Source organism: Corvus moneduloides, chromosome 10, assembly GCF_009650955.1.
Source record: "Corvus moneduloides isolate bCorMon1 chromosome 10, bCorMon1.pri, whole genome shotgun sequence".
Classification (NCBI taxonomy): domain Eukaryota; kingdom Metazoa; phylum Chordata; class Aves; order Passeriformes; family Corvidae; genus Corvus; species Corvus moneduloides.
The window spans coordinates 16316566-16335418 of NC_045485.1; the positions used below are offsets into that span (position 1 = coordinate 16316566).

At 47.8% G+C, this 18853-nt stretch overlaps 1 protein-coding gene across 1 annotated transcript in view; it reads left to right on the forward strand.

Annotated features, from left to right (window-relative positions):
* Nucleotides 1-782: 782 nt before the first annotated feature.
* Nucleotides 783-18853, forward strand: part of FGF12 (fibroblast growth factor 12) — a 100067-nt gene continuing 81996 nt past the window's right edge. The window contains 1 exon segment of the mRNA XM_032119441.1: nt 783-1685. Coding sequence (XP_031975332.1) covers nt 1487-1685 — 199 coding nt within the window. The 5' untranslated portion in view covers nt 783-1486.

Sequence of the window (18853 nt, forward strand, 5' to 3'; positions counted from 1 at the left end):
GCCCGCGGGGGCGGCGGGTCTGCCCGGGCGGAGGGGGCAGAGCCACCGCGGAGCTGCAATTGCCTCGCTTTGCCTGCGCGATATTTCTCATCCGAACCTCGATCACGTAGGATTGCGTAGAGGAGGGCGAGCGGGAGCAGCTGCAATTCTCCCCAAGCCCGAAGCCCGGCTCCTGCCCGGCTGCCGCGGGGCTGCGGGGCTCCCCGCCGCCTTGGCAGCAGCCCTGCGCAGCGTGGGCGTCCGGGGGGGGGGCTTCCCCGGCCCCTCCTTCCCCTCTCCTCCCCCCACCTCTCCTCGCCTCCCCCCTCCCGGATCGGGCAGGAGGATGCAGGCGGGAAGCGGGTGCGGCTCGGCTCCTCCTCGCCCCGCCGCCGTCGGGCGGCACCGCGGAGCATCCTGAGCCCCGCACGGAGCAGCAGTGGCAGCCGCACCCCCCCGCCCTTCTCCTCCTCCACCTCCTCCACCTCCTCCACCTCCTCCCCGCCTTGCATCGCTCCTCCCGCCGCCGTCCCCGCCGCGGCAGCCGGGCCCGGGGCCGCCCCGGTGCCGAGCGCTCGGGGGCCGCCCGGTCGGCCGGACGATGTGGGTTGTTGCCGTCGGAGAGAGCCGGTGCCGGGGCAGAGGCGGCGAGCAGGGCAGGAGAAGCTGCGCCGGCCATGGCGCTGTGAGCCCGGGACGCCGAGCTGCGGCGATGTGAGCCCGCACTCGCGGCCGGGGGCTTCTTTTTTTTTTTTTTTTTTTTTTTTTTTTTTTTTTTTTTTTTTTGAATTTAATTTTTTCTTCCTTCTTTTTAATTTGTTTGCTGGCCTTCTGCTTTTTCCTGTGGCTGCTTTTCCCTTCCCCTCCCGCCCTCTCTGAGAGCAGAGTGGGTAGGGGGGGAGAGGAGAAAGAGGAGGAGTGCGAACAAAAATGCAGCGCGGCTCTCCCTGAGCCCGGCCGCGGAGCCGCGTCCATGTGCGCGCCCTGCCGCGCAGCGCCTCGGAGCCACCGCGCTGGGGCCGGGGCTGCCCGCGGGCCGAGGGGTCTCTGACTCATCCCACAGCCCCTCGCCGGAGGGCGGCCGGAGGGAGGAAGCGCCGCCGCCTGCGCCCGGGTGGAGCAGAGCGGCACCGCGCCGCAGGGACCCGCGGATCCTCCGCGTCCCCCTATCCTTTGGACACAGCGGACCTTCGCCAGCGGGCGGCCACTCCCGGATCTACACGGCGCTGCCAACCCGGCCGGGGGTCTCGCCGACGGCCGCCCGCGCCGGGATTTGCGCTCCCTGGGGACAGACCCATGGGCGGCGGAGTCCGGCGTCCAGCCATGGTTGTTAGCCTGGGCGCCCTGCTCCGCCTGGCCGGCTGAGCCCTCCCTGGCGCCGGGACTCGGGGCTGCAGCGCGTTAAGCGGGTTGTCCCGGTCCCCGCGGGGCGCGGCGGCGGCTCGGCCCCAGCGCGCCCGGGCGGCGCACCCCGGAGCTGAGCGGCGCGGGGGGCCCATGAGCGGCGATGGCAGCGGCTATCGCCAGCTCGCTGATCCGGCAGAAGCGGCAAGCGAGGGAGTCCAACAGCGACCGGGTGTCCGCCTCCAAGCGCCGCTCCAGCCCCAGCAAGGACGGGCGCTCCCTATGCGAGAGGCATGTCCTGGGGGTCTTCAGCAAAGTGCGCTTCTGCAGCGGCAGGAAAAGGCCGGTGAGGAGGAGACCGGGTGAGTACGGCGGGCCGGGGCTGTGGGAACCCACTCTACGGAGGGGGGCAGCCCCGGACCCGCCGGGATGGCTGCCCCGGGGCGCTCCCGGCACCGCCGGGTACCGGCTGGGGACGAGGCTTGCTCCGCGCTCAACTTTGACTTGGGTCCTGGCGGATCTCCTCCCCTGGTCTGATGGGATGGGTGGGCAGTGACCTGCTGCCAGCATCCCTCCACCACTGTCCGAAGCTTGAGCACAACGGGTCCTCCGGCGGGAGTGGCCCAGCGGCTTCATCTATGTGAGCTTCACCCAGAATTGTATTTTTCTATTTCCTTGTAGATAAGTTTTTAAATGGTCTCTTATTTTCTGCATGGAGATAAGGAAATCGATAAGCTGAGGATCAGTTAAAATTGTGGCCATTTGATAACTAAATCCATCAAGTGCTACTTCACGAGCAGAGTTGCATAGGGAATTTCATTAGCTTAGAAAGCTTTCTCAATGGCAGCTGCACGATGGTTGCACCTGATCCTGAGCTTGCAAGGACCTAGAAATGCTCTTTAGGGTGGTCCTTTTTTGTCTTCTTTCTTTCCTTTATTCTTTTGTGCTTGTGTGCGCTCAGTCTTGGTTCTTTGTGAAGAACTTTGCCCTAGTATACACACTGCTCACATTCCCACGATGAAGTCCCACCACCCACAGTTTCAGTTCTGAGCATTGCTTTGTGCTCTCAGCTGTCCTTGGTAGGCGTGAGAACTCAGCACCTGGCAAGAATAGGCCCTCCATGATTTCTGAGTGGAATTATGATTTATGTCTTGCTTTATTTTTTTCACTGCTATAAATCACCATAAAGGTAAGAAAACAGAGATTAGTTTGAGAAGCTGCTGTGAAGACGTAGTTTTCTCAGGTGTTCTTCAGTATAATGGTTAAAAAAGAGGGATACTCATTCACTTAGCCATTCAGGATGTACTATCAACCTGTGTAACCCTCCCATGTTTTCTATGTACACTGGTTTTGTGTTTGTTGATCAGTCTCATCATGAAGCCCCTTCTCCAAAGCTGGGGTGTCTTGGTAATGACTCTCTACCGAGGTGTCAGAGGTAGCTAAGGCTGCTCTTCTGATCTGTAGACTGAGGCACATGACCTGTACTCATCTGAACAAGGGAAGGAAATGGGGCAAAGAAGTGACCTGACCATAGAAGGTCACTTCTGTCAACACTGTCAACAAAGGGGAAAGAATAATTACTCTGGTTTGCTGTCAGCACTCCAGATTCACAGGCTGTGGGGCAGGGACCATATTTAGTTACGAGAATGTTTGGAGACTCAGTGCATGGGTTAGGCTGTGCAAACTGGTTTCTTGGATGGTCTGCTTTGAAGCAGGTATCGCAAGAGGCTGTAAAATACGTGCAATATAGCATGACTTGAAATATTCAAAGGGAAAAACGTTGCCCATCTTTTTTTTCCTACTCAACTTGTGATGACTGGTGGCTTGCTGGACTATCCTATATATTAGCTAATCTGTGAGCCAAGACCAGAACATGGCTCTTGCCCCGAAAATGTTGGCATTTTGTCTTGGGAATCACTCTTTGCAGGATCAAGAATATGAGCTGAGAGTCTCACTGATGTAATCTTTTCCTATTTCTCTTTCCTCTCTGTTTTAATCTGCTATTAAGTGTGGTCTCCTAAGGACTAATAGGGCTGGGAAGTGTAGACTGTTACCTAGATTTCAAGATGCTTTGTCTCATTAAAGTTTGAGTGGCTTCCAGCAGGATGTGGTTGGGAAGGCTTTCTGTTGGTCCTACCCCAGTGCTCCTAGCTGCACAGGTCCAATTCTGCTTCCTTAGACTCAGTAAATGCCTGTGAAGAATCGATGAATTTTAAGAATTCCCTACACTTACATGGACTTTCATGCTGAGGAATGTTTTCGATAACTTACAGTCCAGAGTGATTTAAGGGAATCTTTTTATTGACTTAAGAGGATCAGTACTACTCAGTGTTGTAAAAATAGAACTGCTCAATCTTTAGAGCTGTCAGTCAGTCCCTTGTAACCAATACTGTATTCATTTTATAAAATCAAAGAAGTAGAGGAATTAAGTTGCTATGAAAAATATCCTAGTGTGCTTTCCTAGGCTGTGGACTGTGTCTGCTTTAGTTCCCTACCTCCATCTTTTAAATAGGGAGTTATTTCGCTGATACATTGTATTCCTGGTCTTGGGTATGGCGCTCAGGAGGCAGCAGGCCACAGGCATTCTGCTGCTCAGACTGTTTATTCAAGGGAGTGTATTGTGCCCAGATAACCTGCTCATTTCAGAATTCAGTTTCTGCACGGAAAATGACATGCAAATGAATTGAAAGTGGTTTAAAGAACTGTGCATACATTGTGCAGGGACCCACAACCCCAGTGATTATGTGTACTTAATGGTATGCTGGTTCAGTAGTTTGCAAGTCATTGAAGGGAATGAGAGAAACACCGATGTTCAAAAGAGGTACAGTGGTATTTGGAGATTATACAGTGCTAGGGGATCTCTCCTTACCTTTTTAAACATGACCTTGTCTTACAACTATGGGGAGTAACTGTCAAAATACTTCAAATTTACAGAGTGGTTCTCATCTACAGTACTCAACAAGCTCTACCAAATGGAGAGGATTCTTCCGGTTTTACGGAAGGTGAGACTAACTCCAGCTATGGAGCAGTTACCTGACACAGAGACCTAATTCCTGATGCTGGTACCAGCACGCCACGCTTTGGGCCCTGCTGCCACTGAGCTCAGGATGCAGCAGTGGTGGAGCTGTAGCTTGCACCTTATACAAATACAGCTCTGATGGAGGTTCATGTTCCCTTTGCTGTTTGCTTCTGTAAAGTAACTGTGTGAGTTTACATCAATTAAGTAAGCTGTTTAATACATGTTTTAATATGTGATTCAAACAGTACTGTAAATAGTCAGTAAAGACGTGGGTGAGCAGAGGTACTTGGCACTGGTTGGCACCTTGTGCTCCACTTTGCAGCCTGTGTGAAGTGAGGGTGACATACTCCTGCTCTCGTATGGGAAGGGAGAATTTGCACCCCGGAGCAGTTGAGTCTCGCATACTGGGTATGAGTAGTCGCAGATTTTGGCAAGCTATGGGGAACCAGATCCGTGCAGGGATATCTTGTATAATCAAAGCTATCAGCTTCTGGGGAAAACAGACTGCAGAAACATCTCGTTTGTTGATTGCGATAGGGACCGTGTTGTAAAATGAGAACTAGTTTTGTCTGCCTTTTCAGTAGGAAAAGGCAGCTGTGTTACAGGCACACCATGTTCTTTTAGAGCTCTTGCATGTGTTTTGCTCCATGACTTACTAGTTTACAATAGGCCAAATAAGGACACTGAGTGCTGTGGACTAAACTGAACATTTGCACACGGGGGCTTAATCCCATTACTGTGAGTTAATACAGGTCATTTGCTACAATTGCACATCTATAAGTTATATATTTTGCTCTAAACCATAGTGACTTGATAGAGGATTTAAAAGAAATTACTGTGTGGCATGGCTTGTTGGTGCAACTTCAAGAGGTGGATTCTTCCTCAGGGACTGATGGATCCAAGAATTGAATGCAGAAGACTAGACAAGCAGCTCTCTCCACGTGGCTTCCCTGCCAACAAATAGTTGAACAAAAGTACTTTCATCCCATTTGTGTCTGAATTAAAGCATCCAAGCACATCCCTTCTTCAGCTGTTTTATAGCAGTCTGGAAAGCCTGGGCTGGTGGGTCCAGCTTGTTTGTGAAAGCTGTCACTGTTGCTTCACCAACCATCTTCTCAGGCAGAGCACACCCCAGAGAGCTGGGGTAGAGGTGGCCTTCCATCATGCCATGGCCACTGAACAGCAAAGCTGAGCAGTTTAGCAGCCTTGCACGAAGGGAAACAGACTGGAACATCAGGCACAATATCTCTGGGGATTGCTAGAAATTTTATGCAAGTGAAGTCCACTGAAAGGGTGTTATTACTTGGGGAAATCATGTTTGAATTGAGGCAGCTTTGGGTCAGGTCATGCCAGGTACTGTATAGCATTGTCTCCGTCCCCTCATATGTTGCTTCTGTAGATGAATTTCCAGTTTAGAATGCAGAGCTCATTCTCAAACAGGTTTTTCACCCCAGGAAAAAAGAATGCATTTTTTTAATTCCTTTTTTTTCCCCCTGCCTGATACATATTTTGTGCTCTTCCAGGGAAAGGATGTTTTTCCTTAAGGATATATAAAGGCTTCTTCCAAAGTGAAGGAAATGGCTTGTATGTAGGAAAAAAGCAATAACTTAAACCATGCTTTCCCTTTGCGGTATTTCTCATTTTGAATAATAAATAGAGATTTGGAACTTAAATATATGGATGTAGATATTTTTGCAGCAGTATAAGTAAAATATAAGAGCAACTTTAGTTGAAGGACGTAGAAAGACTTTGTTCATTCAGAGATTTATTTAAAACATTTGAGAAGTCTGTCATCTGCAAGCTGTTAAATTCCCGGACTTAAATCCTGAAGTCCTTTCTGATTTCATGCAGGGTGAAAATGATAATTGAAGCTCAGGGTAAAAACCACCTTTTTAGCTCATAGTCCTTGCCTCCTTTTATGGAGTGGTACATCTCAGAACAGCTGTAATATCTGCCCAACCTGTAGAATTTGTCCCCTCTGTTGCTACTGTCCAAATGCCAGCTGCATTACCCAGGGCATAGCTGCTCCCTGCAGGATGATTTCGTCTGGATCCCCGCTCTTCTCTGTAAGTGTGTCCATGCGTGTCTGGGTGTGTGCCCAGCCAAGGGGGTCCATCACGTTCTTCTGCCTGCTCCTCTGCAGAATTTGGTGCTGTGTCCTGTATCTAAGAAGTGGCTGACAGGAATGGAAATGGCTGGAAATATGGCATCACCTAGACAGCAAGAGCTTGTAGAAGTGCTAGCTGAGATAAGGGCATGGATGCCAAGTCTCCAGCCAGACATGAGCCTGGATAACACCAAGGGGAAGGGCACAGCCTCGAAAGCATCCATCCTCCTTGGCTGGGGCAGTCTGTCGCAGGTCTGCCGGCGGTGCTGTAAGCTCCTTCTGCGCTACTCGGGCTAATGAATGCCAAAATAATCAGGAGGGAGGAAGAGGCTCCCTCCAGCTCATGACAGCTCGGCAGATGGGTTTCATTTTATCCAGTTGATCCCTGGGGGTGGTATCGCACACATTTGTGACTTGCAGATGTGGTGGCTGTCATGGTGCGTGGCTACGCTCGGTTACTGGGAGGCCAGATAGCAGCCCCAAGCTCTCGGTCTCTAAAATCTGGGGAAGAGCTGCAGGTTCCTGGCTTTCTCCAGAGCATGGAAAACTCAGCTGCCAGCCTGCTTCCCAACACAGCTTATGGGCGAGCATGTCCATCAGTAAGCCACTTTGTACTAGTTCTGGACTGAGTGTGGTTGATGCCAAGAAAATCCATGGAAGTCATCCAAGCTCTGAGAGGGATAGATATCTTCTGTCCCCATGGCCTCAGGGGTAGCTGTGCTTGTGAGAGCAGTGGAAATCGTTAGCCAGCAGAGGCTCACCATTAGAGCAATAGAAATGATTGATTCCTCCGTCACCAGCCAAATGGAAGAGTCAGGGCAAAAAGTGTTTGATGAGTGATTATTTTCCTTCCCCATGAAAGATCCATATAAATCAGTTTACCATTGACTGATACAGCTGTTGGGTCTTTTTTTTGGGGAAAGGGGGGGCGGGGAGGGTGCAATTGCATTTGGAAGATTTTTATATGTGTATTTTTCTTTCTTCTGAAGGTTTTCTTCTAAATGAAATGTTCCTTTGAAATATAAACCCAAAAGCTTGAGTTCCAAAAAAATACCAAAATGGAGACAAGGTTTTCTTCCTTCCTTGCTTTGCTGAATTCAACGCAAATTTAGAATTTCAGTAGCCCAGATACTACATATTTTAACAGAGAAGTTATCTATTAACCAAAACAATCATCAGCTTCACTTGGGCAGTGAGGAGAGCAGAGCTGCTATGGGAGCTGACGAGGCTGTTTAAAAGACAAACATAATCATGAGTCTCTTTGTGGTAGGTAGCAAGTGCAAACATACTTGGGCTTATCTGCTTTCTTTCCTTCCCCTCCCCAAACAGGAATACCATGAACCACAGTGGCCAGGTAGGCATTTGTTTCATCCCTCTGACATTTGTTTCATTTGATCTATCCTTCTGAACAGTTATGTGCACATCATTTCTGGGATTTTCTACTTCTGCACAGTTGAAACCAAGCTGTGATTTGTTATTACTAAAACCAAAGGAAGAATTTTATCAAGCAAAACATGTAAGAGATTGATATCCCTTTCGTATTTGTAAACTCCATGGCTTGGCAGAAGGGGTGACCAAGAGCCCAGAGAAGAACAGGTCAGAGAAAGCAGCTCCAAAGAACTAACTTTTAAATAAAGAGCTAACCATTGAGTACAGATACGTTTCTGTATGCTGTCATAGTGTCATTGCCATGACTGCATTATTGTTGTGTCTTAATCTTGGAAATGTCTTGAGATGTGACCTGTACTGAAGTCATCTACTCTGTGCCTGGGCTGTACAGGCTGTAGTCTACCAGGAAGCAGTGCCTTTGTACTCTGTTCTCTTGTTCAGTGTGTGGTTCATCTCTCCCCAGCTAACACAAGATTCTTCATGTTAATGCATTATCCTTTCTGAGCATGGAGTAAGCTACTACATCTATTGTTTTATCTTCACCCTGTTCTGACGTGTCAGAGTCCTGAAATAACTTGGCCTTTCCAGAGGCTGGTTTTACTTTGCATCTCTATTAAAACCTGTAGGAGAACTACAGACACACTCATGGGTGCCTCTCATCCAGCTTGCAGGAACGGAGGGGTTTGTGCTTTGAGGGAGTCAGTGCGGAGACTGAGTTTGTGCAGCACGGTCACAGGGCTGTAGGGCTACAGCTTCTTAACAGTACCTCTGAAAATAGCAGCTATAACACATTTCTGAAATGGTAAAGCAGAAGGCATCTTTCTTGAGAGCTGTGGAACACGACTGTGGGATTCACTGTTCAGGCAGACCACTCACTTTGGCTTTTCCAGCCCCCACGCTGCAGCTTAGACAAATAACTGTGCTTGTTCTGAGCACTGAAATGAGACTTTCTGACACCCTGATGGAGCTTATGTGGCTGCTGAGAAAATTTACCTGGGTGCAAGCTGGCACCTGTCAAACACCTCTGCTGTCCTGTGTTCATTCCAGAATGCCCTGGCTAAAGGTGACAGAGGAACAAAGCCATGAACCTGGAGGCAGGGTGGTGGCCTGAGTCCTGAGCCCTTGTCTTCTGGGAGGAGCTGCTGGCTGGTTGCTGGTGTGATGGGACTCCATGCAGCACCTCAGGGCATTTCTGCTCTCTGCCCTTTCCCTGTGGAGTGGGCTGTAGTGGGAGATGAAGGTTAGTGCTAGAAGCAGCAGCATCATGGTCTGTGCAGCTCTGCTCCTACATCTGCTCTGTGGCTTTGGGTTTGTCATAAGGAGGTGACTGTTCTGCTGTGCTGGGGTACCCACTGAGGAGATGCTGCTTGGGGTTCTGCTGCTCTAGGCAGAGCTCTACATTTGGGAGACTGTTGAGCTCTTGTCTCAATAGCAAGGTAGCAGTAGCAGCTCTTCTCTTTTCTTGGCAGCACGTGCACCTGTTGTACCTGAAGTTTTGTGTGGGAGGTGGAATTTTGTCCAATTCAGTCTGATTTGCATCAGTGCCCTCTCGTCTTTCAGTGTTACTGAGCACAAAAACAAACTCGATTTCTGATGGTGCTTGGCTGGCGCTGCTGTGTTCCTGAAGAGAAACTCTCAGCTGTGGACCTGTGGCACTTCACTGGCCAGAAGGTGGGCAGCTGTGGCGAAAGGAGAGGAACAGTTATGCTGTCACCTGCCCGTGCTCCCTGTCCTTCTTCCTGGGACCTTCTCAGCATAATAGTTCTTGCTTGGAGTGCATGACTTCATCTTTAGATGTCAGAAAATGGCTGATTGCCTCTCATGGTGGGGGCTGTATGTCAGGATGAAGACCCAGGGCTAGACGCAGTCACTACAGTGATGGAGGGCACAGAGCTTCTCCCACATCCCACAGCAGCATCCATGGGGTGCTGTGTGCACTCCTGTCTCACCTTCCCTCTAGCAGCCTGCTCTGTTAAGGGCATGTGTTAACATCCAGTGGACAGCTACATGCTGTGAACTGGCAAAATAACCACAGAGAGGCAATGTAATTCTGTTACTACTGCCTCTTTTCCAGCTGAAACCCGATTGCAGTTATGATAAAGGTAAAATCCCCCTGAAATGTTCCTTTCTTGAGATACTTAAGCATTTTTGATTGAAATGAAGGAACAAAAGAGATAGGTCTTGGGGTTAATAGAACATGCTCACTTAATTGATATTTATCTAGAATAGCATAGTTGGCTGTCCCCTCCCCTTGCTGGCTGCACAGATAGTTTCTTTGCCTAGCAGTTGCCACCCATGTTGCCTGAGCTGCCAAATAAATACATTTCATTCATCCCCCAAATCAAAACTGTTTGCAAAAGGTCAAGTGATTGGGTCTGCTGCAAATGAAGCCGGGCTGCAAAAAGCCAGTCCACATTTTCCAGAACATTGAGAAGCAGCAGATATTAGCAAAAAGACAGCTGGTTTTGGCTTTCAGTGCCCAGCTTAGGGTCGGGTTGCTGAAGGGTTCCCTGCGGACGGGAGCCACTGGGCTGCAGGAGATGCAGGGATCAGGTGCTGGCAGGTGAGGGGCTTGGACGATCCACCTACTCTGGAGCTGGTGCTTTTCCCTGGCCCAGCTCCTGAAACCAGAGCCGGGGTGAGTCACTGGCTGCCTCTGGTATCGATCTGCAGCCATCCCTGCGGTCATTCTCTGGTGATCAGCATCACACTCTCGTGGGGATTGTCTGTGATGGTGGCTAAAAAGGCTGGCAGAATGTGTGGTGTAACCAGTAGTTCTCTGCTGGCTTTTATAGTGTGGTGTTGTGCTCATCAGTACGGGCTCTGCCTGCTGGCAGGCACACAGCATCAGTAATGAAACATTTCTGAATATTTCTTTTGGCTTTCTTTTAATTTCATTCTGTGCCACTCCTACCTTTGTCGCATCCATAAACGTTTCTTCTTCTGTTTTTCTTCCTATTTCTTCAGTAACACAGCCCTACTTTCCATTAAATAAATTTTAGTATTTTAGAGCTACAGCCCAATAGCAGCTCTTGAATGATTAGCAAGCACCAGGTGAAGTTTGAGAGCTCCTCTCTGAGCCATCCTGGGGAGCTGGAGGAGCAGGAGCTCTGTTCAGAAACCTGTTGGAGAGGCACATTTTCTGTTTTCACTCCATCTGCACTGTGTCATCCTCAGCACGCTCATCCCTGGAGAGGGAGCTCACTGATTTCAGGTCTCTTCCAAGACAGCATTTGGGTGGCAGGTGAACCTGCCTGTTTAACTGGAGTCCTGAGGGCTACCTGATACCAGAAATGAGGTGTTTGTGCTGAGAGATGAGCAATAAAACATCATCATTATTTAAAACAGGGCTTTAGATGGAACGAAGTGGATGACGGCTTTCTCACACCTGGAGTGTTTTCATTAGTTCGAAGGAAACTTTGGCTTTAATGGAAAATTAAAATCATTATGCAGATTAAAAAAGGTGTATTTTCACAAAGCAAAAGGAAAGAACTTCAAGTGATGTGGAGTTTTGGCCATTTTTAGCATGATCTTGCTCTTTGAAGTATAAGGTTTCAGACCAGAATGGCACAAGCAGCACATTTTCATTATGCATTTGGGTGTTGTGTAAGATTTGTTGAAATTTAGTAACATCATAATTTTGAGTCAAAAATGCTTCCAAACTGCTACAGGAATGCTTAAGCTGCATTAGTGCAGTGAGCAAAAAAAATTCTTGTAATAGAACCCGACTGATTCAAGCTTTAATTTTTCCACATCACAGGCTCATTACCTGTTAAATAAAGGAGTTTCACATGCTCATCCATTGGAAAATGCTGCGAGATTGCAGGAGAAGTACTGTAGCAAAAGAGGATGTTATCACTTAGGCCTATTTCAAGCTTGCAGAATGACACTGGGACCCAAATTTTTCCCTGAGTTGACATCCAGTGATTATTCAGGGCACTTCTGTGAGCCGGTGTTGGTAGGACCAGGTGCCCTCCCTGAGACCGACAGCATCTGAAGTGATTAATTTCTGCTCAGTGCTTTTTGGTAGCATGTTCTGTCCATTTTCCATTTTAATGAATTTACTTTTCTAGGCATTCAGAGCAGGGTGGGAGATTGATGTGGTTGTTTCCATAGTATGTTTTGTTTGTGTGAGGGACTTCTTCGTGTTTCTGTAGTATTTCAGGCCTGTGGGATTGATAGGGGAAGTGAAGAGATGTAGCATCTGAGAATAGCATAAATCCCAGCACTGTGGCAGGCCTGAATAGCAGGGATGGTGTCTGCTTTGCTCATGTGAGCACTGTTAGTGATGGGCTGCCTTGAATACAGAATGTGATAAATGCCACCAAATCATGGTCACCCAGCAGCAGGGCTGAAAGGGACCCCCACTATTGATTAGTCCAGCCTCAGTCCTATGCTGAGTCCAGATATGCATTCCTTAGAAGGATGTTCTTAAACTTGTTTTGTACATCCTCCCACGGACCAAATTCTGGGTAGAATGTACAAATATCCAAACCACATCTTTGTAGGAAACCAGGAAGAAATGTGATTAACAGGCAAGAAGTTTTATGTTGTATGTTGGAGTTAAGAGAACAAAACAAAGTCTTTCTAAATGTACACACAGCAGAGCACTCCCACAACATTCCCCAGGATTTCTGAGCCATCAGACAAGTTGTTAGGATGGGTCTGACATGTAGGTCTGTAGGAAATCCTCTCTCTGGGAAACTGCAGGCCAAGAGGTGCTGCAAGTATGGCAAGAGGTCAGAGCTGCTTTTCAGTTTTTCCTTTTGTCAGCTCCAGGCAGCAAACCCTAGCAAGTAGCTTCTTCAGACATCCTCCAAGCCCGCCTTTCCACCTCTCTTGGGATAATGTATGTGGGAATATACCCCTTCTTCTCTGGTGTGGGCTTTGGGCTCAGTCATCCTGAAAGCTCTGCAGTGTGGCTGTTCCCATTTGTTAAATCCTCCCGCAGCTCTTGAGCTCTGATTACCGGCATGGGGAAAATCAGGATTTTACTCCCAGTGTTTCTTCCCCTTTGTGGGTGTCGGCTCAGGAGCTGGCACAGCCCAGGGGGCCAGGGAACCGCGCTTGGTTGGTTCATGAGACACGTCTGCAGCCAGATGAAATGTGCTCACTGACTGTGGGCTCATACATAATATTTATGCTATCTTCTGTTTCACTCTTGGTGAATATGCTGTAATTTTGGCTAATTACACAATATGTCAGGAATAATTGCAGGGTGTTCCTCAAAATAAATAATACATCTTGTATGCTCTGCTATCCATACTTATGAGCAAGCTTTAACCTTCAGTAGCCAAGGCACTGACTGTGCTGGAAAATGACAGCTTTGGAGCTGTAGCTACAACTTCTTTTGCATTAAATTTCTCATTTTTTTAATTCCTTTACCTGAAAAAGCTCATCCTGCATAAATTCTGGAACAGCCGTACATCTCCTGTATGCCTTTTGTTCCTGCCTGGCTTTGGTTTTATCGTCAGAGCTCAAGTCAATACAGGTGTAGAAAATTGCTCTCTTGAAAGGGAAATGTTTTGAAATTTTGTCTGCTGCTAAAACACACTGGATCAACAAAGCAACATAAACCGCATCCTGGGGGAGGCAGAGACAAACCTGGGAGTGAACTGTATGAAGAATTGATTTTTTTAGTTCTCTGGTCAAATAAAAGAAGTTTCTGGGGAGAAGAGGATTCAGACCTAATGCAGTATTTCATTGTACTCAAAATGAAACTTTGGATTTAATCTCTGGCTCTTTTAATATTTTTTTCATTAAATTTCCAAGGTAAAAGTTGTGTCAAAAGAAAAAATGAAAACTTGCACTATTTTCAGATCTCTCTCTTTTTTTCTGCTAGTGAGATGGAGTTTGTGTATAGTTTTATCTACTCTTACTCTGAGCCTTTCAGCAAAATAGTCAGCTAGACAGTTTTACCCAGAGGTAGTCAGCAATTCTGTGCCAAAATACCTGATAACAGCTTGGCCGTCACTTCTCATCCACTTTTCTGTCCTACTGTTTCACCTGCACTGGTGTTTGGGTTCCTCTTTGGCCCTGCAGTGCTGTGATGGCTGTTTTGTCCTTGGTGCAGAGTGGGTAGCTCATGTCATGTACATTAGTTTGGTGTTTGCCTTCTAGGAAAACTCACCCACAACTTTGTACCTCAGTATCCTTGAGCGGTTGACCTCAGGTGGCTGTCACATGGGATCCAGATCTGGGAGAGCGGGTGAGCTGCAGGGTGACTTCTCTACCTTCTGACATCCACAGGCTGTGCTAAGACTATCCACAGACATGGAGCTGTGATTCCATGTGGCACCCCCAATTTTCAATGCTTTATATGACTAATTTCTCTGCCCCTTACCTCAGACTTGCACTAACATCCCTGTGAAGCTGATTCCCTGGATATGGGAGGGCCTGCATAAATGCCACAGAGATGCAGTCATATCATTTCCACCTACTCTGCAAGTGAGAAATAAGACTTCCCTGGAGGGACTCATGTTTGTAAGAGCAAAGCAGGCATCATGGAGGGGTGCAGGCAGGCAGCTGTGCTCCATGCTGGAGAGCTAATTACTATTCCTCCTGGCAGACACCAGCACAGGAAAGGAAATCACTTCTCTGGATGCTCCTTTTGCCTACAAGGTGCCATTCTGCTCTAGTGACTCACTGATGGTGACAGGAGGCGATTGCTTTGATGGGTGCTGTCAACGGCTTGAGCCCATCATCCCTCTGAGTTAGGGAAATGTCATTTTTGGAAGCACGTCCTTCAAACAGAGAGGCCAGCCCTGCCCTGCCAGCACAGCCTGTTATTTCATGTAATGCATCCTGGAAACACCAGTTGTTTCTCTGTAGTTATTAGCCCTGGGTGGAGATTCACACTTGAGATGAGTAAATACATGAGTGTGCCAGGCAGCCCTGTTGTCCCAGAGCCATTTTATTCTCCAAATGAATGCTTTGTAATTGGAGGCTGACACTATCCCTGTAATCATGTTAAACTGAAGCTGGGTACAGGCTTCATTCTGCATCATTGGGAAAGGAGCTGGGATGGACTGTTTGGTGCCACCAAAACCACAGACCTCGTGAGCAACTCCTGGTGTCAGTAAGTCTGTTTACACCTCTCCATCCTACTCACAGGCTGGGTGACGTGCCAGTGTGTTAAGCCAAAGGGCTGTATCTAAGCTAAAGGGGTTCATGGCGGCTTTGCAAGGTGGGGTTGGATGCCTGCTTTGCGATAGAACCCCATAATGCTTGGGCATTGTTACCCTTCATGACTGGCTGTCTGTGCAGGCAGCCTGAGGAGACATCCAAATAAACACAAATGCTCCCGTGTCACTCACCTCCCTAGGCTCTGCAGTTCTCTGGCCCTCTCCCTGCCTGTTACTCAGGATGCTACAGACAGCATTGCCCAGGCCATCTTGGCTACCTGCTTGTAGGCTTCCTCAAGGAATACCTGTCTTTCAGCTCCGAACAGTTTTGCTGAGTTCAGCAACAGAAACTGAAAAACACTGTGAGGCTGGGAAATAACTGTCTTGCCTGCCTGTGCACTTCTGTGCACTGAGTGACTCCTGTGGGAGCTGAAAACGCTCAGCGCTTTGCAACAGGATTTCCCACCTCCGCACCTGCATGACACAGTTGGAATGTCCTCCAGGATCCCCGCGCGTGGCTCATGATGCTTTGACCTGCTCTGTGCGTGACTCACTGCAGGTACAGCCACAGCCAGCCATGTGCAACATCTGCTGAAGACTTAGAGCCATGGTCACTACATGGCAGAGTGGGTCGGGGTGTTTGGCCGGAGGAAACACACTCTGGGTCTTCAAGGGCAGCAGCTCCTGTCACAGCTGCAAGTGGTGTTATTCCTGAGCTTCCCAGTTTGGGTGGATACAGTGAATCATTGTTGGGAGTTGAGCTATTAATGTCGACAGTGATGCATTTAATTTGAGACAGCCAAATTACTTCATCTTAACTCCAAACACCCTGGAGAACTTGGCAGTTCCTGGCTGGGAAAATAACCCCAACATTTATCTCCCTCAGCTTTTCATCCCTGAGTTCTCTGCTGATGCCTGTCACCATAGTAATCTGCATGGAGCTTCCTGATTTTTGTGCTGATTTATTACAAGCCTTCATTAATGTTGTACTTCTGAAGGAGGGATTTCAGTGCCCTTCTCTGTCTACAGAATTTGTGTTTGCAAAATTTGGCTTATCGAGTATTCTGGAAGCCATCCTTTTTAGGGGAGGGGAACTGCGGTTTCTGCAGTGGCACTTAAAATGCAGAGTTAATCTAAGTAAATTAGGAGCAGTTTATGCTCTGACTTGCATGCTGGGTTTGGTGTGCTAAGGATTTGAGTGCTAGTTAGGTGAGTCATAAATCAACCTCCCATTATGACAGCTGCAGCCTGAATAGGGGAAAATAAGAATAATGGAATGTGTAAATTCCAGGCTAAAATGTTTAATTGCAATAAACAAATGTTTGAAGAACATTTAGGTGAAATATGCTCCTGAGATGTATTACAGTTCCTGTGTTTGCAGTCACATCCTCAGCAAAACTGTTGCACAGGCACAGAAGGGAGTCAGCAGCATGCCGAGGTGGTTCAGATGAGAGCTGGAGGTGCTTTCTCCCTCACCAGACTAATATCCTTTGGAGGTGCCAGAGGGAGTGTTGTGGGAGCCTGCTGCTGGCATCTGACAGCCTTGCTATGCTAAGACCAGACAGAGGCACTGAGCTGCAGTGAAAGAGAGCAAACAAATGGGCAAGTCACCTGTGGAAATTCTGCAGTAGGTACCTTCCTTGTACCTTATTGCAGGTTGCTGGATAGAAAATGGCTACTTCCCATCTGAGCTTGCAGAGTCCTCTGTTATTTGACAGCTCATTGTGCAGAGAGCAGTAACCCCAAGAGCTTCAGAGTTTATGCCATAACCCACACTGAGTACCACTGACACCCAGCACAGTAACTTCTGAATTAGATTTAGAAGCAGTTCTGCACCAGTAACCTCAAGTAGAGGCTTGCCTGCCAACTAAGAGCATTGCTGTGCATTGCAAGAATCCTTGGAGCCAGTGGCTCAAATCCCTCAAAGGTCACTAAGCCCTTCATCTTTTTTAAGAGTTCATTGAAAAGTGGCTCCTCTGAGTTCTGTGCCATTGAGTTGGAGAATTCAGATTAAGGTGACTTCTCTGAGTAGGGTTGTGTTGAGTGCTTTTATAATTCCCAGCCCAAGGCAAAGTGGGGACTGGCTTGCTGCAGCCTCAGGCCATTGTGTTGCCGTAATAAGGGGCATTCTGTGAGTTACAAGAAATGAGACTATAGTAGACTGCCTTCCATAGTGGAGTTGCAGCTGGAAGAGGGTGTTGTGCCCTATTCTTTGGTCTTCCAGAGGTCAGGGTTTGGAGCAAATTGAGCTACCCTGCAATGATGATAAGAGAGTGGGGTTCCTCCTGCAGGGGTTTAGTGCTGCTGCTTCGCTGGTGGAAATAAACAAGAGTTGGTGCCCTCAAGTGGGGCTTTGCTAAATGCTGCATTAATGCATAACCTCATAGCTCCTCTCTGCATTAAGGGGAGTTATTACACTTGAGTGTTCTCCATTTTCCAGTTAAGGGGTGAGTTGCTTACTCACCTTAAGTAGGAGATCTGATTGAAAAGATCATTAAAGAGGGATATTTCTGTCAGTGCTCTTTCTCTTTTCCCCATAGCACACAGCAGATATCTTCGACAATGTCTGCAGCTTGAGGGTGAGGGAGGTGACTGCAGAGCAGGTGATACAGCCATGATATTCTGGCCTTCAGTGAGTGTGTCCCTGGAGATCAAACAAAGTACATGTGAGCACCCTGCAACTATCATGTCCTTGGCAAGCCCCAGGAGGATGAAGATCACTGTGTAGCTGCATAATAAGGCAGGAAGCACAGCAGCTCATGGTGAACTGAGATGACTTCAAGGCTCAGCAGCAGGACAGCAGAAGTGAATAATGGCAGCATCACATTACCATTTAAGAAGAGACAGGAAGATTAGCAGTCAGATCATGATTTAGTTACCCTCAGCTGTGCCAAAGGGCTCAGAAAGTTAAAAGCAGGACAGGCAGAAATGGTGAGTTTGGCCTGTGGAAGGGGTAACCAAGCAAGATGCCCTTCAGGGGATGTTCAGTGAGTTGTTAGTGGATGACTGCTCTAAGAAGGGTCATTAGGTGTCAGCTGTGTCTTCGCTGTAGGGAAAGTGCCCAGTCTGGCAGATCCTGCAGACTAGGAGAGTTACAGCTTAGTCTTGCTTTGTGTTATTGTTCTGTTCTGCACTCTCATGTCCCCGTTGTGGTGCTTCCTGAGCATGATCTTCCCTTGCATCTTCTGGAATTGCCACATTTGAAGGAATTGAGCTTACTGCACCTGCGTAGAGTCCACTGAGTTTTCTCCAGTACTCCCCAGCCCTCAATAGCTGTATATGAGCAACTAGAATAGGATCTTTAAGGAAAGCATCCTAAAGTATAGCAGTATTGCTTATAAAGTAGGGATAAAAATATCCCTTTGCATATTGCATGGGAAACCTGGTAGTATGGGGTCTGCACTGGGAGTACAAGCTTCATGGAAATCTCTTCTGTTGAGTCAGTAGTTTGGGATTAAGGCAGCAAAAACGTCTTTCTTAAATCCATTCTGAAGTGCTTGACTTTGTGTTTAGGGAGACACTAAGTTGGTGCTGAAGTCTTGTCCATCTTAGTTCAGTTCCATCTCTGCAGGGAAAGCTGCTTCTACAGCAGAATAGAAGCACACACGGAGGAGCCTGAGTGGGAGGAATAGGCTTATCCCAAGTGTGTTATGCAGTATTGTGCCTTTAAAAGCAAGAGGAGTCCCATTTGCTGTACAAGGCTGAGGTTAGGGAGTAGGTTTAAGTTTGATTTGTGGTACATTCTATGAATTATAGAAAGGAAATGCTCAGAGCAGAGTTTTTGCTTATCTGTGCTGTATGTTTTCTCTTTATTTTACTGTTTGCTTATTTTTCTTGTCGATTATAGCCTAGAGCAGTATCATTGAGGAAAGTATAGACAAAAAAAAGTAT